Genomic DNA, 26,891 nt, shown 5'->3' on the forward strand with positions numbered 1-26,891 from the left:
GAGATCATAGAGAATAAAAAAAAAATGTTGTGTTATGTTCATATTACTGGTATGTGTACTGTCTAAAAATTTGGACAAATTGTATTTTGATGCTTTAGGCAACATTGTTCTTGAAACTTTCATGCCAATAAAACCCCATTTAGAATTTTAATATAAAAAAACCCATTTGATTTGAACGTCTACCTGTGTGTTAGTTGTCTTCCTTAACTATTGATGCTGCTGAATATGAAAACTGGTTCAGTATTTTCCCGTTTTAAAAACATTCAGACTTTCATAGGTGCAGCATTTCCAGTGTGGATCTCTACGTTGTTACTTTGGGTTAATAATAGCTTTTCCCTGCTCAATGTTTTCCTCAATACAATTTTCTCCACAGTCTCCCCCTCCATGCCCCTGAGCTCTCTCACTTGCCTGCACTAATCCCTTTGTTGTGGACTGAGGGGCCCAGGCTTTGGCTGACCGAATCGGCACTGTAAGGGGCTGGTTCAGCTGAAAGGAGCCCATCGAGCCCTCCTGTCCTCCACCAAATCAGGCGGGCCTATTATTAACGCCTCTCACAGCTCTTCTTCGCTGGAAGCCTCCTCTCGTTCACCTTGATTCAAATTTCTCTCTCGAACCACTTGTTTGTGTCCATCATCTCAAGTCTTGGGAGCTTAAGGGAGTCGGACAGCCCCGGTAGGAACATGCACTTCAGGGGCAGTGCTCCCACTTTGCTGCTGCTGCTTCTTTGTCAGCTGGAGGTAAGAGGTCAGGAGCTGGGGTACCTGCAGGAGGCTCTCAGGGCCTTGGATCTGCCCCCGGGTACCGACGAAAAGCCACAGCTTCAAAAGAACCACACGGGTATCCTGATCACCAAGCTCCTCCAGGATGTGCACTGTGCAGAGCGGACTGGCACCTCTCAGGATGTCTGTGGCAAGGTAAGTCTGTCTTCTTGTTACCGTACAACAACTTTTACATCCACATGCTACGTGCTTATTATGTGCTCAACCCACTCCTGCCTGCCGGTTCCAAGAAACATGCTTGTTATGGCTGGAATGTGAGTGAATGTGGAGGCTTAAGTCCTTGAACTCTATGGGGCATTCATGCTGAGTGGCTTTAGACATCCCTCAGTTTGACATAATAAACTGGAGTTAGAGGCACTTCACATGTTTGTGCAGGCGGGCTGACAATAGGATTATGTGCGTGTCGAGCCTTGAAAGTGAGGTTTTCAAAATGAAGAGAGAAACGTTCTACTTTTTGTAATTTCTTGCTGATTAGTCTGCTCCCTCAGACAAATAATCTCTTAGCCTTCTGTATTTTTGTGTGTGGGTCTAATTGGGCACAAACAGTAGCACAAAGCTAGCATTTATCTGGGAAGCAGAGTGCAGTGTATGTAGAAGAAAATAGGACGCCTCTTCTATGCACACTCGCATCTCAATCCACACTCACATGACCTTTCTGCGTCTTTCCATCCTTACAATCTGTATTTATTCTTCTTTCTTCCTGTTCTTGTTACAGTGCCTGACACCAGACGTGGCTCTCTCTGTGCTAGAGGATGATGGGAAGGCATACCTCACCGAGGGGGACTACCACCGGATCTCCACTGTTCTGCTGTACTACATAATTAACTTGCAAGACCTGTGTGTGTCAAATGCCGCCTCCCTTTCCTCGTCCTCGTCCTCCTCATTTGGGAACTATCAGTTCTACCTTTTGGCCTTGACCAATCTGCACCCGGCTGAGGACAACCTGTTCCTGTCATCCAGAGAAACAGAAAGTATTCTGCAGCTCATCAACCAGCACTACGACTCCTCCAATCAAGACGCCTTATCTGATTTGCAAGTAAGGAATTTTTATCTGACAAATCTATCCCGTGTCGACAGGTGCACCTCCGGATATGATGATTTAACCTTTGATTCCACAGTGTATTGATGCCGCTCACCTCCTTGAGGAGGTTAACGTACAAGAAAATCCAGGTGCTGGTGTTTCCTCTGTGCCCAAACTGGCTGCTGCCATCATCAGCCATATCCTGCAGGGCCACTGTTTCAGACGAAGGAACCTCCCGTCTCCGGCTTTCTTTACCGACTACATCTTTCAATCCCTAAATTGCACAAGTGGCCTGCAGACAATAGGTAAGTTCAAGAGCACAGTTGGCTTGCTATGCACATTTAAACTGACATTTGCTTTTTTTTTATCTAAGGTATTGATCATGTTGTCCTCTGCTGAGGAGATTCCTCCTAAATCACAGCAACATAACAAACTGCTGCAATTTGATCTTATTCTCATTCTGTGTTATTTCAACTTACAATAACTGAATTTTCTGCCACTTGGGGCAGCTGGAGCAAGCTATAAACACAACACTGTCAAACAGTTAGCCAGCAATTGAACATCCAACAGGTACAGAGCAACATTGGCATTTATGTCAAATTCTGGCCACCTGACAATTCTCTTTTAGATCTCTTTTAGCTCTGTTTTTGGTCTCTAACTAAGTCTTTAGCTGATAAATTCTCCGCTATGTTTACCAGCTAGTCTCTTACTATGTCTGTCTGCTGTTGGGTGCTGAGCAGGTAGTGTACAGTCGGTTAATCAGAGCTTTTTCACACAAAAAATAGCTGCCTGCTGCAAAAACCACAAAATGAGCTAAAATAAGCTTTGAGACAAATTCAGGTGATCGTTCTCTGTGGGTTCATCGCTACGAGCAACATCTTTCACATTGCTCACAGTCACTTGATCCATTGTTATTATAAAAGTATTGATTATAGCAGCTTTGACTCTTCAATCTTGCCTGTAAGTCAATTCTTCATGTGAAGTGTCGCTGACACTGAATAGGAGGGATGAGTCATCACGCATGAAAGAGCAACTAACCGTCCTGAACGATTTTCATCAGAAAGAGGTTCTAAATATCGTGTCAGACACTTTTCCATGCTGCTGAAATGAATAAACAACCATCTTTTTACATGAAAAGGGTCAAATTCATAATTAAATACTGGCACAATATGCTGGCTATCTGCAGGTTCAATCCAAAATCTCAACGCTGTATTGAACTTTAATACTGGATGCAACGGTTAATGATCAGTCATCTGTGTTGTTGCTCTATTATTCTATCTCATCTGCATGAAGTGGTATTTTGTCCCATAAATGCACTGAGTGATTCTGCTGAATCTCGTCTGGTGCACAGTATCATGATGCAATGATGTCTCTGCTCAGATTTAGAGGAGTTGCTTCATCAGCTGGGAGTAGGACGGGAAGCAGCGTCACACTCTCACAAAGGGGCCGGGCCTCCGCCGGATGGTTGCAACCATGAAACTGGTGGAATAAGCAGGGACTGGGCACAGGTGAGGCTGAGGCAAATGTTTGATTTCCTGCACAGAGAATCACAAGACGCATGATATCATTGCTGTAACCTGCACGCCGTTACTGTGAGGCTTGACTTAATGAGCCTCCTACTCATTCACACATTTGTCTCTTCCTTTGAATCTAATCAGGTCTGTTATTCAGCCAATCAGCTGCTGGATATTTTTGCTCTGAATCCTCATTTGCCAATTTCCAAGGAGCACTTCAGACAAATGTGCCCTGCCATCATTCAGCAGTTGCTAGGCAATGCCTGCGAGTCTGCAGAGCAGAAAGGAAGAGGATCTCTGCCCACCGCTCTTGAGAGTAAGACATTTTACCTATACAGGGGGGGGGGGGGGGGGGGGGGTGTCGGAGAGGCACTCAGCTGTGTTATCACTTAGCTGCCCCTAAAGGTCGGATGGGAGATTAGCCATGGACAGGCACAGAGGTGCACACTCTCTCACTCACAGCTGCACACATGCGACTGACCGCATGGTTCTCCGGGGGTAGATAATAATATGCCGTGTTGGTTTGTTGATACAAAAGACAAAAAAAACATACAATAATACATTTAACGGATAAGCGAAGGGCCCTCCTCAATAACAGCTTTGCAAAAAGATGAAAAATATTGTCCTTGTAAGACGGATCTTCAGAGTGGCGTTTTCCTTTATTACATGTTGTGATATGATCAGCCAGAATTTTTAATCTCAATATCTGGACAGGGAAAAACTGTGTCTCTGCTCCCTGCAGAGTACGGCTACAGCACGGCGGCCGTCCTGCTCATCACGGTGGGCTCCATGCTCGGTATCTGCCTGATCTTCTTCAACTCCTGCCAGGAAACCTACACACTCATCCTGCAGCTGTTTGTGGGCTTGGCAGTGGGAACCCTCTCAGGAGATGCACTCCTGCACCTCATACCGCAGGTATAGAACACAGAGCCACTGCATCACCCTCTGTAACTGTGAGTCAAGCGCCATACATGTAGAAAGAAACTCTCTGTTGACTGTGGAGTAAATGTCCAATTGTTTTCCTCCCCGTCTCCTTTGGAGATCCTTGGCCTCCACGATGACACTCACAGTCACGATGACGAACACTTTGCGGACGAAAAAGACTATCTGTGGAGGATTCTGGGCATAATCGCAGGGATCTACGGCTTTTTCCTCATTGAAAGAATCTTTTCCTTATTCGTTCCTTCTCATGGCCATGTAAGCGTTTTGTTTTTGCAGCCCTTATCAATTCAATGACGGAGAAGGGGCTGATTTTGTTTATCTAGCCAGAGGTAGAACTTTTAGTTTTCCATGAACAAGCAAGTTTGTGCAGAGCTGATTCGTTGAGCAACAGCGGTCTCGTGGTCTTTCTTTTGTCTGCAGAGTCATGGTGACCTTCCCTTAGAGCTCAACTGCAATGGCCAGTCACAGAGGGGCAAGTCCATCTCCACCATACAGCTGGTGAGTCTCATCACTACCCAGAAACATTGTTCTTGGCAGGAAAACCTGATTCCCGTCATCATCCCTGTCATGTGCTTGTTAGGAGGAGATGCAGGGAACATGACAAGGCAGTTACTGGAAGTTAAACAGCAAGATATTAAAACGGTGCCTCATGCCAAGTGCAGAGAAGAGAGAGGAAAAACAAAAAGAATGAGATGTGAGGTGTTATATTGTTGCAGTTGTCTTGCAGTTGCAGATGATTAAGCCAGTGCTGTGTCACAAGTTCAGACAGAGCACTGTTCTTTGGTTTGATCAAGTTTGCTGTCACACTACACTACTGCCAGTTTGAATGGCAGGAGCAGGATGTTTCAACCATTTATCTGTTGCAATTAGCCGTCTTTTCCGAATTCTCTGCCTGCTTTCTAACTTGTTTTCTTAATATTTCAAACATTTTGAGCCCAGGTGGGGGGCATGTCACTTGCAGTCGGCGTACCGTATCTGGTAGATATGTATATATAATAAAACATTTTTTTAAATAAAATCATAGGGAACATAACTGTTATCATTGCAAGTAATAACTTAAGGTTGAATTCCTAATTTGTGCCACAAAACTATCCTTCACTCCCAAAAAACAAGAAGCAGCTGTGGCAGCGGCTACTTTAATACAACGGTTACATGTTGTGTTTACTCTGCTGTACCACTGTGGAGTTATGAAAGTCAATATATTTTCTTTACTCCCACACTACTCCTCCAGTTAAGCTTCAAGGAAGCACTAATGCACTTGTTATAAACAGTGGAGATTAGCTCGAGCACACTGTCGACAGGAGAACAACCCTTCAGTCACAGCACAATGTTTAGTCTGCACACATGAACAGCGTGAAACAATCGTAAAACACACGTAGGATAAAATGTATCCATTGAATCCATGTTGAAATTCAAAACGCCGACTGAAATTCACTCGAATCAATTTTCCTGCACTGCTTTTATATAACAGGCAACGAAGAGTGGTGTGGGAGGGAGTGAAGGAACAGGGCATGTAGGATGTTGGAGAATGAGAAGTATTGAATCATTCAGAAAGCTCTTCATGCCCGTGTTGAATGCACACTTGAAAACTCGAACATTTCGGACACAAAGATGGGTCACTCGCGTGGAAATAGACCTATTTTCCAACCATCTTTGTTACATAAAAATATCCTGTATGGGTGAATGTGTCTCTTTGTGAACCAGTCTTGATTTCGGAAATTGGAATCAAAGGTTAAAAAAGTATTGCTGTGAATAATCATCTGTATCCTGCAGGGACCAGTGGATGACTTGGAGTGTATAGAAGCATCTCCTGAACACGTTGTCACTAGGAGACCTTCACGTCAGAGTAAGGTCCTTCAACGTGAGCTGCACAGCACAGATGAATGTGATGCACTTTGTAATTAGTCGCCAGGCATGACAGAGCATTTGTCACGGTCTGAGGATGAGCCTCAGCGACACAGACTCCCTTTTGTGTTCCCAGTACGAGGCGTTCCTCTGCTGGCCGTGATGGTAATCGTGGGAGACAGCCTTCACAACTTTGCCGACGGCCTGGTAGTCGGGGCGGCCTTCTCTTCCTCGGCCGAGACCGGCATGGCGACCACCGTGGCCATCCTGTGCCACGAGATCCCGCACGAGATGGGTGAGAGGTCACGGTTACTCGCTTTGGGAGCACTTTTGTTATATTTTGGCTGAGGCCAGGAAACACTTTGCTTGACTTTTTTTCTTTTTTGTCTGCTTTCTGTCTTAAAGGGGACTTTGCAGTGTTGTTGAGCTCTGGACTCTCGGTGAAGACTGCTGTGCTGATGAACTTTCTCAGCGCTCTGACGGCCTTCATGGGACTCTACATCGGACTGTTTGTTTCCTCAGACATGGAAGTGCAGCGGTGGATCTTCGCCGTTACTGCTGGGATTTTCCTCTATTTGTCACTGGTTGAAATGGTAAAGGAGCCTTATTAAAGGATAAGGCTGGTGATACTCCACATTTCAGTTATTGTCAACAAATCCCATTTTAAAAAAAAGACCAAAAGAAACAATGAATTAATCCTGATACAGTTTATACCTCTGATCCCAACAAACTAAATGTGGGACAAAGAGTGTCACCAATGCTGATTATAGTCTATAATGTTACTTAGCTTATACTATCTCTGTGCTTTGCCCTCTTGTTTAGACCCACATGTATCGCTTCATGTTGGCGGCTTCACCCAGTACTTTCCCTCCGTCTTTGTTTTAGCTGCATTTCCTGTTCTTTGTAGTTTCCTTCATATTCCGCCTAAATCTGCTTAGCTGGTGACTTTGAGGTGCAATTTTCCCAGTTGGCCGTAGCGTAGCAAAGACACTGACAGTTTGACTTGCACTTGACCCACATGTGCGCAGTTTGATTGACAGCCCTCCATGCATTCTTCACAGCCATTGGATAAAAGCCAGATTTCAGAAAAGTGTCTGTGCAGTGGTTTTACTTTTAATAATAACTGGAGCCAATCAAAATGCGGGACATCGTCTCAATATGTCAATATCTAGTATGCTTACTCTGCATTAGAGCATCAAATGTGTACTAATGTGCAGCTGATAACAGTCACCAACTAAAACACATTTTACTCCTATTTAACATGTTTCTTTATTATAAAAAGACAAACTACCGTATCAATGGTTTTGGTCTTTGCATGGGATTTCTTGACAATAACAAAGATATAGAACAATGCCAGCCTCTTCTTTAAAGAAATAATCCTCTTTCTATCCAATATATCTATCAAAACTGTTTATTATTTTAGTGTTACTCTTCATTTCTGTCTTTCTTTCAGCTTCCAGAGATGAGTCGGGTGAAGACCGACAGACCGTGCCTCATGTTTCTCCTGCAGAACCTCGGCCTGCTGATGGGTTGGGCCTGTCTTCTGCTCCTCGCACTCTTTGAACATGAACTCAAATTCTAAATGCCGTTTTACGTGAGTCGTGGCGCAAATCTCTTCGCAGAGGGTTGAGTCAAAACAAATGTTGACTCGTGTGCGCAACCGGGATGTTATAACAAGTCATTATTGGTCAACGAGTGAGTATTTCATGATGTGGTAGTCTCAGCACTGGATGGTAAATGTACGTTAGCTGTATGAATCCTCACTTTTTTTTATACTTGATGATTGATTTTTGTATGTTAGGTATCTGGACACTAAATAGTTTAAACTCTAATAATGACCATATTTGGCAGATTTGGGTACATCTGTTGTTCTGTCAAATACGTTTCGTTGCCTCAGACAATCAAATCAAATTAATTCCTCACAAGCAAAATATAAAGTATTGTAAATGTTTTGGTTTGCATGTATTTGACGTCAGTGTCTTTATATTAATTGGGAAAAGTATAGTTAAAAAGAAATCGAGTCCATGACCAGGATTTTGTGCCGTGTCTCAGGATATATATTGAACGCTTTATTTTACAGGCTCATAATTTCTGCATAATTTCCGAGTATATTTGCCAAGACGTTTCTCGAAAGAACTGTGAAACTTTGACTAATAATAAGGAAAATGGAGACAAGTGTTAATCAATAAATTCTGATTAAATCGACACGAGGTGATTTAGTATTGGCCTTCCACCAACCAGAGACTCACAAAAGACACATCTTAAAAGGATATCCAGAGTTTTAGTCCATGTTTCATTGGACCCTTTGTCCCTATAAATTCATTTATGCTGAGGAAATCCATATTTTCATTCATATATGTACCAATATACTATATACTGCTTTACAGGAAACTTCCTAAGACATTGTTAAAGAAATTATTAGAAAATTACACGAATACTGTTTTTATGCAAAACCCGATTGGCTTGATGAGAAACTCTTACATTATGTGCGAAGAATCGACTAACCCCTCTTTGTTAGGCACAAGCTGCCCTGAAATACATTTATTTTTGAATTCCTGTTCAGAGAAACGTTGCTCTCTTTGAGCTTCTCATCTCAGAGGCATTGTTCTTTGTTTTTGAGGCCTCTCTGTGATCCAATATGAGGGCACTTCCACCCACCTGAGCTACTTGTTCTCTTCATCCACCAACCTGGATGACTAATGCTCGCTGTTCAAGACAGAAACTCCGGAGCGATCCGGCCCACACAGCGCACACGCTCTTTAGCGGCCAGAGTGGGCCTGCAGGAGGAGGTGGAGGATGAAGAGAATATGACGAATGCATCAGAACAATGAGATAAATTAAACGCAGCAAATCAACTTATTTGTACATCAAATTGGATTTGTGATATTGAAGGAATGTGTGGGTTTAAGAGAAGATTTTTGCTGTTTTTTAATCAGCTTGCTGTGATTAAATTCCGGTGCTCTCAGCGTCAACATGTTTCTGTAAAAATTTAAACAAACAGCATGTCGAGCCATTTTCTTATTTGTGTTGGGGATTAGTTTCATCTCACAATTTGCATGGCGATTATGTTAATTTGCCATTCCGAGCTTACTATCAAAGTGCAAAGTCAGTTGTGTTGACAGTGTCATGAGATTATTTGGCTATCGCATCAGAAAAAAGCTGACACCATTTATTGTGACTTCCCGAGTAATGTTCAAACAATAGCAGGAAGTCTGTTGCATGTTCTCTTATTCTAGCAATTTTGCTGTTATTTTGGAAATGCCAACCCCTTTGGCATTCCCAGGAAAGCTTCAGGCCTACTGGCATGTGTGCATCTTTTCAAGGCAACTGCTGCCGGGATGGAGGAAGGAAGGGCTTTTTATCTGGACCGTGTTGGTGTGAGCGCTCAGTATCCTCACATGCTCATCAGAGACCTGTCAGAAGAGGAATTCAGCTCCGGGGTCATCGGGGCAGCAGAACACACAGAAACGATGGGAAATGCCAAGAGAGAGAACAAAAAAAAAAAAAAAGGAAATATAAAAATGTTTCCCCTTTGATTAGAAAGGATCTGGCTGAAATCATATTTTGCACCTGTTACTGTTATCACACAAAAACAGCTGGGATCAACTCATAGTGTGGAATTTTAGTTGTATTCACAATATTGACAAAGTATTTTTTTAAAGTAAAAAGCTCAGCTGAGTTTCTTAATTATTTTGACTAAAAGCTGCTTGTTTAAAGGGGTGCTACGTCAATGTAGTAGGGTGCTTTCATAAAGTGGGGAAACTTGCAAAAGAGAGATATGTTGTTTTTTTTAATAATCAAAAACGCCACTAGAGACTGAGATATGGTCCCCAAAATACTTGATCCTACATTTCCCATAATGCAACCCAATAGTATCTTTCATTTGACCATCTGTGCCGAGTAAACACCCACATCTTTCAAACTCCATGACATTTGTAACGCCAGCTTTCTGTTAAAGATTTTCCTCCAATCCAACGCCGAGATAACCCTGATGTCATACTGTAGTGATGTCATCATCAGGGTTTATTTTTCAGACTGGTGCCGCAGAAGATATCATACAACCGTTTCCACAGGCTGAGTAGTACAATAACAATGACTGACTTTGATGAGTAAAATCAGTGGAGTGGCCCTTTAAAATGCAAACGCACATGAAACCACTAGAGGGCAATAATAAATAACACAACTTTAGCGCTGTCTGTGGTAGAAGGTTGCCTGAAGAAGGGGTGCAGTAGTATTTAGTTTAAATAGTCTCATTTCATACAGGGATGTGCATCACAACATCACAACATGTGTCTTTTCCATTAAACCGAATGACAGAGAGGCTCTAATTAGTTCCCCTCTGTGGGGAACTCACCTGAACAGGTACAAACAGTACTGTCTTAGTAAATGTCTTCTTATATACAAATCTATTGTACATGTACCACTTACATCTAGAGCTGAAACAATGAGTTGATTAATGGTGATTGATTAATCGTTACACTTGCTTGATCAAGCAAAAAAGGGGAAATATTTCTTTGGTTGCAGCTGTTCAAATGTGAAGATCTGCTGCTTTTGTCTGTTTTATATCAATTGTATATTGAATATATGTGTGTATTTGACCGTTGGTACAATGAAACGAGACTTTGGATTCTGATTCTGCTTTTAAACAATGAATTGGTAAATTGTAACGATACTGAAAAAAGTACTTGCCGCACTACCTTAATTCATCTGTTCATAATGTAAGTGTCCCAGTTTGCATAAGACAAAAACTCTTTACAGCAATGACGTCAAAATCTACTTGTAGAAAACCTGTTTCAATAACAATGATGATGATGATGATGATGATGATGATGATGATCATCTGACCTGCTCACCTGTTCGTCACTCAATAGACCTTGTTCACAGAAGATATTCTCGTGTTGACAGTATGAAAGTGACAATACCACTACCTTAAAACCAAAGCAGCTAAATATAATTCAGTCACCATTAATTGTATTACTTTAAAATGTGTTTTTTTCTACTGACATGTCACAACGTCAGGCTCAGTATATGTAACAAGACTTCCAGCATTTATGTTCTTCCGCCTTCCTTTCACCAACGATCTACCTTCTTGTTGTCAACGTTAAGCTTTACTTTTCACCCAGATCTGTTTTCACTAAAACTACCTTGACTTCAATGTCATTTAAATTCAAAGCCTACAATCAGTCACAGCTAATAATAACGATTCGGCAACAGCCTGGCTTTGAGCCTTAAAATCTTCCTTTAAGTGGCAAAAAATGCTGTAAATAATATATTTTAACAGTTTTTTAACATAAACATACCATCATTATTGTCAAATATAAATCTATTTTTGTATATACTGCAAATAGCCATGTATATATACTCTGAATATGTACCTACTTCATGTATAATATGGGATATAATGTAGCCTAACTGTGAATCATTCAATATGCAGACAATTACATTCCTGTTTACAATCTATAGAAACAATTTGACTTGTATACAGACCGTGCATGTTGCTGTTTATTGATGCTTTTTATCTTTTTTTCACCTGTACTTGTATGTACTCTTTGTTCTTGGCTGTATGACTATTTCCATGTATATATTATTTCTAACAAATGTGTTAGAGGGAATAATATCCTCCACTTTTTTTTTGTGCCTCTAATGTAAAAAAAAAAAACTGTGCATCTTTATTTATTTTTCAGCTTGCAAGCTGTTATTCATCCTTTCAGCGCTGAGAGAAGGCAGAGGTGTTGGCGTTGGATGAGGGCGCGTGGAGCAGCCAGTGTGGGTTCAGCACAGTAGGAGGGCGCTGATGAAGGAGGCTCTGTGGTGCTGAAGGCTATAATATCCGACAATTCAAATCATCATCATCTGAACTAGAGGGAAAAAAAACGCTTTTCTCAAACCCTCTTCCGCACAAGCCCCTCCTTTAAACCCTCCTGTCTCAAAACTTGGAAGATTGGCGGTGGCTCAGTTCAGCTGCAGCGGCGCCTCGTTTTCTTCTCGTTCAAACTGATTTAAAAAAAAAGAAAAGAAAAAAGAATGCCGTTGACTTTTCATTTTTGGACACCGCTGCTGCTGCACCTGTCCACACCGAGAGGTTTTGTTGAATGTTTAATCAAATGGTGTAATGGTCGTCAATAATACTCCAAAAACAAGAGCCGCAGCAGCACCTCTGGACAAACACATGGACTCGCTGGAACATCCGATGTCACAAGTAAGTTAATTAAAATGCTAAATGACAAGTTTGTCCTTAAAATGACGTGTTACAGTAGTCGAAAGTCAGCTTAGCATGCGAGAGAAGCAGGTCAACTTTAGCTCACCTGTCCACCTCCTCGCGCCCATTGGTGGCTGCTTGCTCAAATTAAGTTGTGATTACGTAACGTTAGCCCCGAGGACATCACCTCGCGAGTGCCCGTTTTTTTTTTTTTATTCTAACGATTGATTTTAATTAAAAAATGTCGTCGAAACTGCTGCTGGTGTAAGACAGGTTGGTGTCTCAACACCTTTTTTTAACCAGGTAACGTTTTAATCTTAGTACTTCAAACACAAGGAACGTTTAAACATTTCATTTTATTTTGTACATCTCTAGATGGAAACATTTTTGGTACGGTGGTAGAAGTATTTGCATCATTTACTTATATAAAAGTAGTGATTACCACAATGTAAAACTACATCTTTACAAGTGTCCTACCTGTCAGCAAAGTTGACTAATATCAAAAGTACTAATTTATTGATATGCATGCAGCGTTTTAATGTTGTAGCTGCTCAAGTAAATCTAATTTCAACAAATATAGTGTTGGATGGTTTCAATTGTAACATAATATCATATTTCAATAACTGGTTTTGAATGAAAAACCTTTATCGGCAACGTAACTGTAGCGGTGCGATAAAGATAGTGGAGTAAAAAGAGCAATATTTAGAATAGTAGAGTAGAATAATAAACTAGTATGATCATCATCAAAATGATACTTGAGTAAATGGACTTGTAACTAAGTACAGCTTCAGGTAAACATCTGACAGAGCTCTTCTCATACAGTAAAGTGCGTTATTCAACATGCATCGTGTATTATGTATTTGGCTTATTGCGGGTAATCGAATCTCCAGACTTTCGTTGCAGCTCAAACTGTGTTTCATGCTGGGCTCCGAAGAATATCCTCCGAATATCTCTTTTATATGCGTTACGGGCTGGAATAAAAGGCGGATTTGAAATGAATTTCTGTTTTTCAGTTGCCACTAGCAACACACGCTGTATGAACACTTGAGCTGAGTGCATTCGTTTTCCAGACCCTCATCATATCAGCTTGCATATTAGAGACCACCCACATAATTACCATTGTTTCTATGATACCTGTCATAATGTTACACTTCACATAAAACACTGAAAGCCGTATTTAGCTAATTGAACTGACAGTGAGGCTCTTTACAACAAGAGGACAGCTTCACATTGTCTTCAAGCCTGTTTTTAAAAACACACTCGCATGCAACGCATTACTACTGGGTTACTGATACATAGTGTCCCTGTTTGGACTGCACAATGCCCGTCACATTTTTCCCCAGAGTCCTCGTTGGTGTTAGGGTTAGGGTTAGGGTTAGGGTTAGCAAACAGTCCACAACCCAAAGATATTCAGTTTACCATGATATTAAAGATACTCATAGAATCATCAGACTAGACGCATCAACCATCATTTATGGCAAAAACTTGCGAAATATCCTCTTGTTATCCTCTTGTTTTCACTGTAAACTGAATGTATTTAGGTTTTGGACTGCTGGTCAGACAAAACAAGACATCTGAAGACGTCACATTTTTTCTTCTTTTTTTTCTATTTTCTGACTTTTTACAGAACAAACTATTTAATTGATAATGAAAGTACACTGTTAGTTGCAGTCCTAGTTGCTAAGACTGCTGAAGCCTCAGATTAGTTTCAGCTGTACTAAAATATGTTTGTCCATTATCTCTTACATTGGATGAGTGTCAGGAAAACCAGTATTGACAGGAGGAACTCTAACAGCCACAAAACACAGTTTTAATATACCCATGAGCATGAAAACAATATATTAAGATACGCTGGAAAGGACGTGGACCTCTTCTTTAATAATTTCACTCTTTCCCTTTTGGCTCTCTGTAGTCTCAAGGCAAAGGAGCACGAAGAAAAGGCCGATTTAAAGGTTCAGATGGCAGCACCTCCTCCGACACCACAACCAACAGCCTGGTTCGCCAGGTAAGACACATTTAAACTCTGGGTTGCAGACGTGGCTTAGGGGTGACCCGCAAGTCCTCGGGCGAATCCATCCGGGAATCTTCTCTCTCTCTCTCTCTCTCTCTCTCTCTCTCTCTCTCTCTCTCTCTCTCTCTCTCTCTCTCTCTCTCTAAACATTCTGTTTTTGACAAGGCCCAAGTGTATCTGATCACTCCTTGCACCATACAAGAACAACATAATGAACAATAACACTTCCTGGCTACAGTTGCTTCGTTCAGGAATGCAACATGCCCGAGTGTGTGTTAATCCCTGACGGTAAATGCAAACTGGCACAAGAGCCCGGCCTCAGTCATCATCATCCATCAGCGATGAGATGTGCATTGCAGTGAAAGCCCTCTGTAAACACCGTTGGGTACAGTATGTTAAGTGGAGGCCTCTCCTCCGTGCTGCATCCTCAGCAGTGACACAGCGGCCTGTTATAAAGCAGACCCTGCGAGGTACACACTCGACGTGTCTGGTATTTGTTGAGCGGACCTGCAAGGGACAGGACGGGCCGGGTTAAGGATGCGCGCCCCTGTCTTAAATGTTTCTGCCTTTTTTGGAGGAGGCGTACATCGCCTCGAGCAACGGGAACCTGGAGGAGATCAGAGCCTCCCGGCCGGCTGTCTGCTTCGTCTCAAAGGCTCCGGAGAACTTCTGAATGAGCTGCTCATCATCAGCTCAGCAGGAGCAGTTTGGTGAGAAGTTGTCTGATTTTTTTTACCGCCACTCCGTGGGAGCTCATGCCCATTCCCACAGTCCCGTCCCCAAATGAGGAGTTCCCCTTCCAGCCTGAGTCATCGCAGATAAACTCAATTAGGCTGAGAGTGAGCGTCATTCTGCGCTGCAACACCACATCCGACAGAAATGGTATAGGCCATTAAAGCAAGAGACAGTAGAGGGATGTGGTGAGAGTGGAGGAGTAATGTGTTTCAGGGTCAGCGAGGCCCTCGCATGCCGAGCACAAATACCCTCTTTTAGATTTCTGCCGCAAGAGGGCCCCAGGAATAGCAGACCTTCCAGTAACGTCTCCTCTGTTTGGATAACAACGTAAATACTGTTTTTCATTTGCGTTATCATAACAGCAGTTTTAATCTCACCGTATTTCCCTCACACACTCTCAATCATGCTGCCTGTGATTATTTTCACTTTTCACAGAGGAATGAGGACATAATATTTAGACGGCAGAACTAAGGGAAGGTATGAAGCTAATCTCTGTGTGGTAATCTCACTGCCTATTCATCAAGCCGTCGCTTGGCTCTCGTTCCTCTTTGTTTTATCGTTTCTTTCCTCACAGTCAACATTAGAAGCTGCTGTTTTCTGAAGAAGGTTTGCATGACTGGATTTTAAGATTTTGATTGTCATCGTTTGCCCTCCCAAATGTCTGACCTGTTGTTGTTGTTGTTGTGCTTCATAGTCCTGTGCACTCCTGTTGGCGTCTTTAAGAACCGCTAATGCCTGTCAAGGTCACTGTGTGATCGATCCAGCGCAGATCCGAGCGTCAAAAAAAAAAACCGGCCTCTCCTGTAAGTGCATATAAACGGCTCCTAAAAGACAGAATTACTCATGCTGCTGAGGGCAGAGGGCAGACTGAGAGAGGAAGGATGAGAGACGTTCCCTGTGGTCGTGGCCCGATGCCCGGGGGAGTATGGAGGAGGCTGGGAAGGGTGGAGGTCCAGGCCAGACCAAGCTGCTCAGCCGTGGGAGTAGCGAGGTCAGCGTTGAACTGGAGCTCAGCTCTCCATTGAGAAGGAAGAAGGGCAGAACTGTCTTAGATTTGTCAGCAAACTTCAACATCAGGTGGATGTTTTGCTTTTATTTTATGCGTGGATTCGTTCTGCAGTGCAAGCAAAGAAAAGTCTCACAACATTCTGAGTGTAGCCGAGGGGCTACAGATGCTAATAGATAGTACCGAGATTAGGATCATGTACTCTACTAGATCATTGTTTTAGCACTCTGCCTGGATTTCCTTTTACAGTCCAGACATTTACGTCGACCCGTTTCTCGTGAGGCAGAAAACCAGATGTTTCAGCATCCAGCAAATGAAAGCTGACACCTGTTGGACCTTCTCATGCTTATTAAAAGGAAAAGTCAAACTTTTTTTTGGAGATACGCTTCCTCGCTTTTTTGAGTTTGATGAGAAGAAGGTGGATCCATCAACCTCGTTTGTTTAATCTGTATAAAAACAATATGTAAATATGACAATTTGCAGTTTTACAGACAGCTGGGAGAAGGTGCCAGGTAACCAGTGGAGACTCCCAAGAAATAGTCCAGCACAGAAACCACCGGAAACTGTTATTTATACTCTTTATTTGATCAAACAAACAAGATATAACACGTTATGTAGTGAGCTTTAGATGTGCTGGCCTGGAAAGAGCCAGGCTAGCTGTTTCCACCTGCTTCCAGCCTTTATGCTAAGCTAAGCTAACCCGCTGCTGTCTTTAGCTTCATATTTAGCGTACAGATATGAGTGGTTGAACTAAGGTTAGGGTTAGCTTGTTTTCCAAAATCAACACAGTCATCTCTCAGTGTGCACAACACTGTCCATGTGTGTACATGTGAGTGATGGTTCATCTGTAGACTGGCAGTGTGTTCGGAGAGTCTGCCTTGTGCCTAATGCATCCTGGGAAACGATCCAGCCCCCCGTGACCCTGAATAATAATAAAGTTTCTTTAAATAGCACTTCTCTAAAACGCAGTTTACAAAGTGCTTCATGGAGAGTGAGAAACAAAGAGCAAACAACAGAATTAAACTTGGGGGGGATTTAAAAAAAGACACAGGCTTTGTAAGCATATTTTATTCTGTCAGGCTGTTCCAAAAAGTGGGATCTCTAATAATGAATGTTTGATCAACTTTTTTTGTTTCTTCTTCATGGCTGAGAGACTGATGAGCTCCCTTTTGAGGATGTCAGTTTGCCCTCTGGCTCTTGTGGAGATGCTACATTTTAAATGTGGTTGTAGACACACCAGGCTTCAAAAGTGTTCAGCAAAGTCTTGAAATCATTTATGTAACTGACAGGTATCCCGTAAAGAAAAAGCATACATTTGAAGGAACCGATTTGATATCAAAGCTCCTGTCAAAAAAGATTTGTGGGGCTCAGGGGAGGACAACTTGAATAAGACTTTTACTGCATTAGAAAAAATAAACAGTAACAATGAGGATCTTTTAAACAGCAGTTCAAACTGCGATTTGCATAACTTGCAGTGTGTTATGTCATAATTAACCTCCTCCTGCTTCCCACACTCACACTGTTTATGTAAATGGTTGCACCAGGCTCTGGATCGCCTCCACCTCCGTATATATATATATAACAGTGCCCTGATGTCTCAGACTGCCGCAGTTTTTTCCATGGCACATTGTTGCAGTTCGACCTTCTGCGTCTGCTCCGTCTGTACGTTCAGGCTGGAGAAATGACATGTGGTGATGGAAGGCTGCCTGAGAGGGCGTGGTGAGGGCAGGAAACTCCTTTCGGCGCTCTCCCTGATTGCCGGCATTCTTCCTTCTTATCATCAGATTATTTTTTCTCTCCTCAATGGATAGAAAGGAAGAGCTTGTTATTGGCTCTGATACTTATCAGATCTGGCAACCCTTGACTTCTTAAGTGACAGATACCAGTGCCGTACTGTAGTGGTATGGGGAAGCTGTAACGTCAACCCCGCAGACCTTTTTCCTGAATTTTGAGCAACATATGTCGTAGTTTTCCAAGATATTTCTGGAGAGCCGTATGTGTTTTTCTGGCATTAAACTGCATTAATGATGGACGGGGGTTAAATACTGTAAATGTTGAAACCACTGCTGCTCAATCAGACTTCATAGAAGCACCAGGCTGCCATCTAGTGGCAAAATGAATAAGTGCCGGTATTTCATTTGATATATTACATTGTTACATTATCAGTGTGTATTCAAATCTGTATTTGTGCTCCAAATGTCCTGGTCATGGTAAAGGAGCTATAACTTCTGGCATTTGTCCCTAAGATTTCACATTAAAACCACCTCGGAAGTTAATACGTGTTTAAAAAATATATTTTGGGAGTGGCAAGCAGATGTGAAAAACATGTAAAAAATACATAAAAAGGGCAAATGTTTTGCTTAAAGTCACTTCAGCAGTGGATGCCTCACGTTCGCAGTGACCTGAATCCAAGTTTTTCAGCCTCCACACTCGCCCCACCCTGCTGTGTTACAGCGAAAGCTAAATTAATTTGGCGCGATGTAGAGGCACTAGTGGACAAGTTCAATGCTTCCTGCTGCTGTTATGAGTCTTCAAAGTCTGCCATTTAAATAATGTTCCATTAAAATGCTACATCGGACATTTATTAGGTTATAAAGATAGATGCAGAATGTTAACAAGCTTTTCTAAACCACTGAGCAGAGAAGTGCTGCTGATCATTCTCACACTTTTTGATATATTTTTTTTAGAGATTATCACTCATATTTTACTAGTGATTGGAGTTTAAAATGCATAAGAGTGCTGCTGGAGATCAATAAGGCTACAACAACTGAATATTGTTATTGGTTATTCTGTTGTTTTCTTGATTCATCACAATTAGGTCACAATTTCTTAAAGTCTAAAGAAACGTCTTCAAATTGCTTGTTTTGTCCATCCAACAGTCCAAAAAAATCTAAGGTTTTCCGTTTATTACCGAGACAAAGAAAGTTCAGAAGCTGGGAAGTGTTAATTTGTGGCATTTTCGCTTTGAAAATGACTTTAACAATTCGTCAATTATCAGAATAGTTGCCGATTAGTGATAGATATACATAAAATACAAATGGCACACCACATCCTGAACGGTGTATGGGAAAGTAAACATTCTGAAGTTATTTACAAGACTGTATTTTTAAAATGTACTCATAAGATGGATGCATTTAATTAGCTCTTCTTAGCTTATTCTCATGCCTTGCAAGTTTGCGCTCGTCATCAGGTGTCTGCTGCCTCTGTGATTGATTGACATTGTCTTCTGGGTAGTGATGGAGACTTAGGAGAACAATAGACAGTATATGTCATTGTCTTTCTTTGTTGAATGACTTACTTCATCACAGCGGGTTTCTATCTGCTTGTGAATGTTTTGTTTACGTCATAATCTGATCTGATGGCAAAAAGGTGCATCTAGTAAGTTAATGAACCTAAATGAAAGAGTATTCTAGTTAGTAGTAGTATTGTTCTGCATGAATTCATCAGCAACAGCTGAGTGATGACTTCTCAAAGGGGGACATGCTCTGACAAATGACCCGATAGATAGGATTCCCTTCACACGTTAAGGTGCACATCCCTCCGTTTATAATGATGCCTCTCCATCACAGCTGACACCTGTCAGCCAGCGAATTATCGGCAGTGAACTGAAGAAGCTTCGATGTTGATGAAAGGCGGTGCCAGAGTGTCTGTTTCTCCCTCCAAAGCCATTCCCTTAAAATTGTCCTTAGAACAATTTTTTGTCGGAGTATTTGATTTTTTGATTGCTGTCGGGACGTAAAGAGAACTTCAACAAACATTACAAAAAAATGATTTTGAGGAAGATTACCAACCCTAAAGATCTTAATACCTCAAGAGTCATATGTCATTTGAAATACCATATAAATGGTACTACTTTACATTTTCAGTAAACCCTTTAATTCATTTTTTGCTACATAAATATGAGCAGAACTTTAGAATAACATGAAAGCATGTGGAGAGATTAGCAACTGTTTTACTAAATTGTACCATCTGGTCAAATTACACAAATGTTATTGAACGGCGTTGAAGCGGGCTTCATATTGAACACAACCTAACTGAATTAATGCAGCTTTTGTTCATTAAAAGCTCAAATCTATTTACTGTAATAACGGCTTATTAACATCTTTTACAAACGCCTTTAATTTCAAGGAATGTCTGCTACTATCTTAGTATTCTTAGCATTCACAAACGTCTCAAATTGATTAATCATTTGCAAGACATTTCAAAGCCAAAGGGCATTTTTAAATCATGGAAATGCAGTTCATCACTCATGCTGTGTGCCCTTGTTGCCAGATAAGATTCACAAACACGTCCACAGTCACGCTGTGCATATGAATATCACCTCTGCAGCTCCCCGCCACATGTGTCTTTTCTCGAAACGCTGAGGCAGAGCGGCAGATTATGTGCGCTTACAGCTGACACAGCAGTTGCGACGCAGCAGCGAGGCTGCCTGTCAGTCTGGACTCAATCACCTGAACGCAGTGGGGAAGGGCAAGAGCGGAGCGGAGGTGTGTGACGGGAAGCAGCGCTCACGCTCACGTTCGGCATGACTTAACCGTGCGAGTGACTGCTTCCCCCTTCTGCATCACAGGCAGATTTTCTCTGCTGCTCGGCACAGGACACACACTCTCTGTGTGACATGAAGCACAGTGCAGTCTCTTCAGCAACCAGTCTTAGCCTCTGTCCCAGCCACTTGCACAGAGAAAGTAGGTAACGCAAAGCAAATGAGTACTGCACGACACAAAGGGGGGGGGGGGGTAATTGAGGAGAGTGATGAAGCAATAAGATCTGAGGAAGAAAAAGGGAGGCAATATGTCAAGAGGAAAGGCAGAGTGTGTGTGTGTGTGTGTGTGTGAGAGAGTGTGAGAGAGTGTGAGAGAGAGTGTGTGTGTGTGTGTGTGTGTGTGTGTGTGTGTGTGTCTGTCTCTCTCTCAAGCTTTTAAAGCCGACTGAACCCTGGATGAAAGGAGGCGGAGAGTTTAGAGGCGGCGTCTTCCATTAGGAAGCAAGGGACAGCGGCCAGTCAAGGACACTCAGAACTCCACCTCCTTCACATGCTGAGAAGGAACTTGTGTGTGTGTGTGTGTGTGTGTGTGTGTGTGTGTGTGTGTGTGTGTGTGTGATGATGATGAGTGTGTCTAAATCCACCAGCAGTTGAGCCAGCGTGCCAGCCTGCAACTGTACCTCTCTGCCACACAGCACAGCAGCACTGCAGAGGATTTGGCAGCCCAGAGAATCTGCTGGAGCGGTTACAGATTTCGGGGTGGGGTAAACACTCGGCTCAGACCTGCACCTCACTGCGAGCTCGTAGACACTCTGCCGCAACAGTCCGGAGATGGGTCGAAGATGAAGAGGAGGAGGGGGGGGGGCGGGGTGAGCGTTGGAATCCGACTTTATGAATCCTGAGAGTTTCTGAGTCGGGGCCGTACACGTGGGGGGTGGGTGGACCGAAGTAGGGGGCTGGTGTGGAGACGTCAGTCCTCTGCTCCCTCTGCTCACTCCTCCGTAAAGGATCTCCTCTGCCCTCATCGTCTCCTCTGCGTCTTTTGGTGGTCTGCAACCACCAGTGGGGCCGGCATGGGCCGAGGCTGAGCGGATGCCGCTGCCCGACAGGGAGTCTGTGAGACGGCCGTCCGCTCCTCCCCGCCCTGGTCCCCTTCATGCCGTGCTGTGGGCTGGGCCATCGCCGGAGAGCACAGCTTCCATATGTGAGTTCGAGGCTCTGATGCCGATTTTTATCACGAGGGTTAGAGGAGAGAGTGTGTGCGTGAGAGAGATTAAAGAGAAGCCGACAATCGCCGGCATGTGGAGACCAATGTGATTAAATGTGCTTGATTGTGATTGTTTCCCGATGGGTTTTGCTGTATGAATAATTGATTTGTGCCGGTGTTTCACTTAATGCATAACTTCACTGAAGATGCCAGTGTTGCTTCAAAGCACCAGACTGAATGGATCAGTGGACGCTTGCCAGCTCCCCCCCCCCCCCCCCCCTCAATGTTGATCTCTGTTCTCTGCTAGATCTCTATCCTGAATGCTGCAGAATTTAGCAGAAATATTTCAGCCGCGCCGGCCTGACAGTTTTCTGCAGAGCTCCGTTCCTGCCGCCAGACCACGATAAATCTTTTATTTCATATTTATTCCGGGACACCGCCGAGGTTGTAATGTTGTTGAATACAGAGGGTTCACACTGCAGGCACATGCTCGGTTGACAGCTCCACTTTATTGGGCTTTGCTGGTTTATTTCATGTGTCCTTTGTGTTTTAGTGGCTGGCATTAAAAGCTGTGTACCATGATGATAAGACCACTGTGGCTGTTTGGTGTAATGAAAGGCAGTCAGACGAAAATGTGGGATTTTAACAAGTATGACTTGAGATGGGATATTCGATGATCCGTGCTTTTTTTTTTTTTTACAATGTTCTTTGAATCATTAATTTAGTCATTTAGCAGTGGTTTCTGTAGACTCCCTTGTGTATAGCAGAAAAAGGAAGAGGCTTATTTTATGATAGAGTCTCTATTACACTGTTCACCAATAGAACAATTCAAAAAATATGGATTTTTTTTTTTTTATCTCATCCACACAATTTTCCAGTACTGCAGTTACAGACGGTCTTCCCTAAATGAGTTTTACCACTAGATGGCCATGTTACACTTTTACACTCACGCACACACACACTCATGAATACATACATTTCCATGCAGAGAGAAAATGTTTCAACGCCCTCAAGGCTCAGAAATAAAGTTTTCATGAGGTGTAATTTTTTAAAATTCTATTTTCAGAAAGGATCCTCAGATCCAAGACAGAAGCTCATTGGACAAAGTGTTCTGAGCTCAGTGAGCCACATCAGCCTTCGGTTGACTAAAACAGGTGATGTGTCAATACAGACAGGTCTGTGTGTTTTTGATAGTGTGAAGACATACTCCTATAATGTGACATAATTATGTTGTTTTACGGCTTAAATGTTAGTAACGTTTGTATGAAATACAGCTGGAGAGCTGAAAGAATTAGTCAATCTACAGAAGTTTAAAAATCAGCTTACGAAATTGCGACAGCTAGCCATTTCTCACAATTTGTATATATACAAATTGTATGTAATAGTTGCCAATTTATTTTTCTGTGAGTTGTTGTCGTGTATTTCAATCGACAGTGATGTTGAAGTGATGATCGAATGAAGCTCCGCGGACACTGTTCTTGATATTATAATGAAGTTTATTACAACAAGCAACACATGTCATACGGCCGGTTAACACGGCCGGAGAGCCCTTGGCCAATTCAAAATGACTCTGAAGTGCGGAGAATCCTCGCCTGCTTATATCCAGCTGATGACCACCCCCAGAGGTTAGGAAGATAACTCAGAAGGAGCGTAACATGTTGGCCGCTCCAGGACCCCTAATAAACATGTCTCGGACATGGGCCCCCTCTTCTCCTCGGACCCTGCTCCGATAATATGAAACATCTGGACATGTCACAGGGCGCATAAATTGAGGACATGGCTTCTACATGGCCCCCATTATTCCATATCTCTGCTCCTAACGAAAGGGCAGAGTTCATGCACTTATTCTGTTTACTGTGTAAAGGAAAATACACCACATTGTCAAATTGATTGATTGTTTTAGCCCTAATATACACATTTGCTGCCTGGTCACAAACACCAGCTAAAGGACAAGGGTCCCCTGAATGTTCGAAGAAGCAACTGTTGTGATCCTCAGGGCTGCAACTGATGCACCGGTTGTGTAATTATAATAATTCTGCCAAAAGAAGGCTGCCTTTGAAAAGGGACCAAGACTTTTGGGCCCATTATGACGTATTCTGTCTGGAACTGTGGACCTTGAAGGGTCCAGCTTCTGAAATGCACCAACTTTGTCTCAGAAGGAAAACGTCTAGTGAACCTGTGCCGACTACCGTAGTTTGGTAACACGATCTGGTTTTGCAGGCTGCGTTATGCTCAATCAACATTTACTGTTCAACTGAGTAAGCTTTAATATAACTGAGTGGATTAGTGTAGGACCAGCTGTTGATACTGCACATCGGACAGTCTAAGCCTCATGTGTAAGGTGTTTGCATGAAAACAGACCATTCAGTGTGGAGTATAACTGGCAACATGTGTTTTAATTACTGCGCTCAAACTAAGCGTGAGAAATGAATGAGTTGTGTTAAAACCAGAGATTTTGCCTCACAGTCCAGCAACCGTAGCCAGTGCTGACCTCGAGAGGACCTCAGCTGCCGTGAGACGCAGCTCTTTCTATGACGCTCCCCTCACATGTTTCCAATATGGAGCACCAAACCGCCGTTTTACGTCTGAAATGGGGCAGAACGTAATTCCGCTCAGGCTGGAATGTGGAGCACGGAGACCCGGCCGGATGGGACTCCGTCTGACAGACTGAGCGGCCGGTCCGAGACACTCCTCACGGAAACTCGGCTAATTGAAGACAGCAGGCCCTACTGCATTCCCCCGTTTGTTCTCCAGACTTACCTGCTTGCCATGATGCAGCAGTGGTGGCCACTTCTATCTGTGAACTTAGCAGAGAGCCAATGAAATGCACAGAAGGTTTATGTTGGAAGTATGTGGCGCAAGATGCAGTACAGTACAGTTCCTATGATCAATAATAATTTGCAGATGGCTTATAAATATGTAATTATCGTTGACTTTTTAATATTTCCCTAAAAGCAATTCAAAGTGCTTTACATACTGAAGGTAAATAAAAGCATTATATTTACATTAAAAAAAAATAAAAAAGACAGAAAAAAGGAACACTAGAATCAGTCAAATTAATTTTTTTGGGACCATGAATATCTGCAAAAATTATTTGTGTGTATATATATATATATATATAAATATATTCCATTCAATGCGCGTTAGCTTTGACCTGCTGGGGGCGCTAAAACTACCCCATGAAGAATGAAAAATAGCACATACTGAGGTATTACACAAAACTCTATAATTATTCCCAGAGAATACTGAGCTTCGTGTGCTGGTGGTGAGCTAATCTCCCATGGCAAAAGTGTGACCTGGAATTCCCAGTTTTCCAGGCTCTGGGATGTACGCCCGGAGAGGAGTGTCGGGCCAGCGCAGAGCAGACTGGAGCAAGGTTTCTTTGGCAGCAGTTGTGCGTTCTTTCACTTTTCAAGAGAATATGGAAATGCCCTGAAACTGAGCAGCTAATTGGCCACAGAGGCCCCGAGGAATGTCTCGGATTTAGGTGGATTTTTATTGCTTTTGCATAATCCATCAGCTCACGATGGCACTGGAAAGTGTGATGTATAGATCTGCGGGGGCATATGTCGAGTATAGCTTCACTGCAGCCTGGAAACACTGATGTCAGTGACACAGTTTGCTGAATCTGTGTGCACTGAGTTTTAAAAGCCTCACTTTCATGGGGGGAAAAGATGATTTTCACTCCGTACAAAATATACTGTGTTATATTAATGCGATGAATCAATATATCTCTACAGGTGGGCTTTCTGCTGGTATGTCTGCTTGAAAATCCTTCATTTGGGGCGTCTTGTTAGTATGGTTAAAATGCAACATACCCAGTTTGATAAAGGTTAGAGACCTTTGCTGCATTGCATACCCTCACCCTCTTTCTCTTCCATCGTTTCCTGTCTGTGCCTGTACCATCAGCTGTCCAATATCAGTGAAAATGAAAAATAATGAGTAGAAAATGCCTAATTGGGTTGGCTTTGTCTTGGCTGTACCAGCTTTTGTTGCCCATTATTTATAATTCGTTAAGTGTTGTAGTGTACGTGCGTGTGTGTATATTTTCTTAAATGTAGGAAAAGTTTATTTAGCATTTTCTTTATTTAATTTACAAATTCAATGTACAACAAAAAGTAGTGGAATTAAAAAACCTGAATAGTATCCAAAATAGACATGACAAGAAATGATATCTTCAATCAGACAAGAGTCTTGCAGCCGGGGCTGATGGGAATATCGTAAGCTTTGCAGGTATTTGGTCAGAAGCTAAAATAAACATTTTGACCTGATTTGCAAACTGTACAAAATGTATAGACACTGTATGGCCAGTGTCTGTATATATCTGCTCGTGTGCGGTTTCAAAACCTGCCGCATGAGACCCATACATGTGAAGTAATTCACTCCCTGCAGTGAATGTTAATTTTATTCCAACACGTCATATTGGCTGCTTCACTGCTATCAGTGGAAAGCAGCTGCTTTGAGGCCTGGAGTGCCATCATCCATTTCTGTGAGGCTTGCAGTTTCTGGCACAATCTATTCAGTAATTCCATTTATTAGCGTTACGTTACACTGCGACACATGGCTTTAGGAAGGAATATGTCGGTAGTAGATTCTCTGCTGTCGGTGGAGCTGTTTTTATTTGCTGCGATATATAAGACAAGGTTTAGTTTAAGGTTCAATTGGACACCATAACTCCTTTTATATAGTACCTTCACTTATCCTCTTGCACATCTTTATTTTCCACTGTGTCTCCAGTAACGACCTACAGCAGGTAAAGAATCTGCAGACAAAATGGACAATCATGCGACCATTAGAGAGCTGAAGGAGCTGTGGGCAAAAAAAAAAAAAAAAAACGCCACCTCAGACAGGGGCAGCCAGGCCAAAGCGAGCATCGCTTAAAACAGGAGCAGATGTTGTTTGAGGCCAATTAACAGCGGAGCGATGCAGACAACCCTGCGCACCAGAGGAGGGCTGCCAGCCCATATGGATACGAGAGACAATTAATTAGAGTGGCAGACGTTAAAAATGGATCAGGCGCTGTGTAAAGTCTCGCTTTAGAACTCCTGGATCCTTAAGATATCAATAGCTTAATATTTGTGGCATTTGCCGATTGTCATCAATGGTTGAATTATAGGTTGCTATATACGAGTACAAATTTAACAATTAA

General features: G+C 42.5%; 2 protein-coding genes across 2 annotated transcripts in view; both read left to right on the top strand.

Moving 5' to 3' along the window:
* Window positions 1–650: 650 nt before the first annotated feature.
* On the top strand, window positions 651–7,683 carry LOC306712512 (zinc transporter ZIP12-like; the record flags this gene model as incomplete). Its single annotated transcript, XM_079181817.1, has 12 exons — window positions 651–914; window positions 1,495–1,815; window positions 1,898–2,105; window positions 3,181–3,308; window positions 3,459–3,630; window positions 4,057–4,229; window positions 4,356–4,511; window positions 4,677–4,754; window positions 6,030–6,102; window positions 6,238–6,396; window positions 6,507–6,694; window positions 7,555–7,683. Exons 1-12 carry the CDS (start codon window positions 681–683, stop codon window positions 7,681–7,683), a joined length of 2,019 nt encoding a protein of 672 aa, XP_079037943.1. The 5' UTR covers window positions 651–680.
* A 4,508-nt stretch (window positions 7,684–12,191) lies between these two features.
* Window positions 12,192–26,891, top strand: part of LOC306711976 (voltage-dependent L-type calcium channel subunit beta-2-like) — a 55,188-nt gene continuing 40,488 nt past the window's right edge. The window contains exons 1-2 of the mRNA XM_079181067.1: window positions 12,192–12,300; window positions 14,213–14,305. Of these exons, the coding sequence (XP_079037193.1) occupies window positions 12,214–12,300; window positions 14,213–14,305 (180 nt within the window). The 5' untranslated portion in view covers window positions 12,192–12,213. The remainder of the gene's footprint in view (window positions 12,301–14,212; window positions 14,306–26,891) is intronic.

Source organism: Pholis gunnellus (assembly GCF_910591455.1).
Source record: "Pholis gunnellus genome assembly, chromosome: 20".
Classification (NCBI taxonomy): Eukaryota; Metazoa; Chordata; class Actinopteri; order Perciformes; family Pholidae; genus Pholis; species Pholis gunnellus.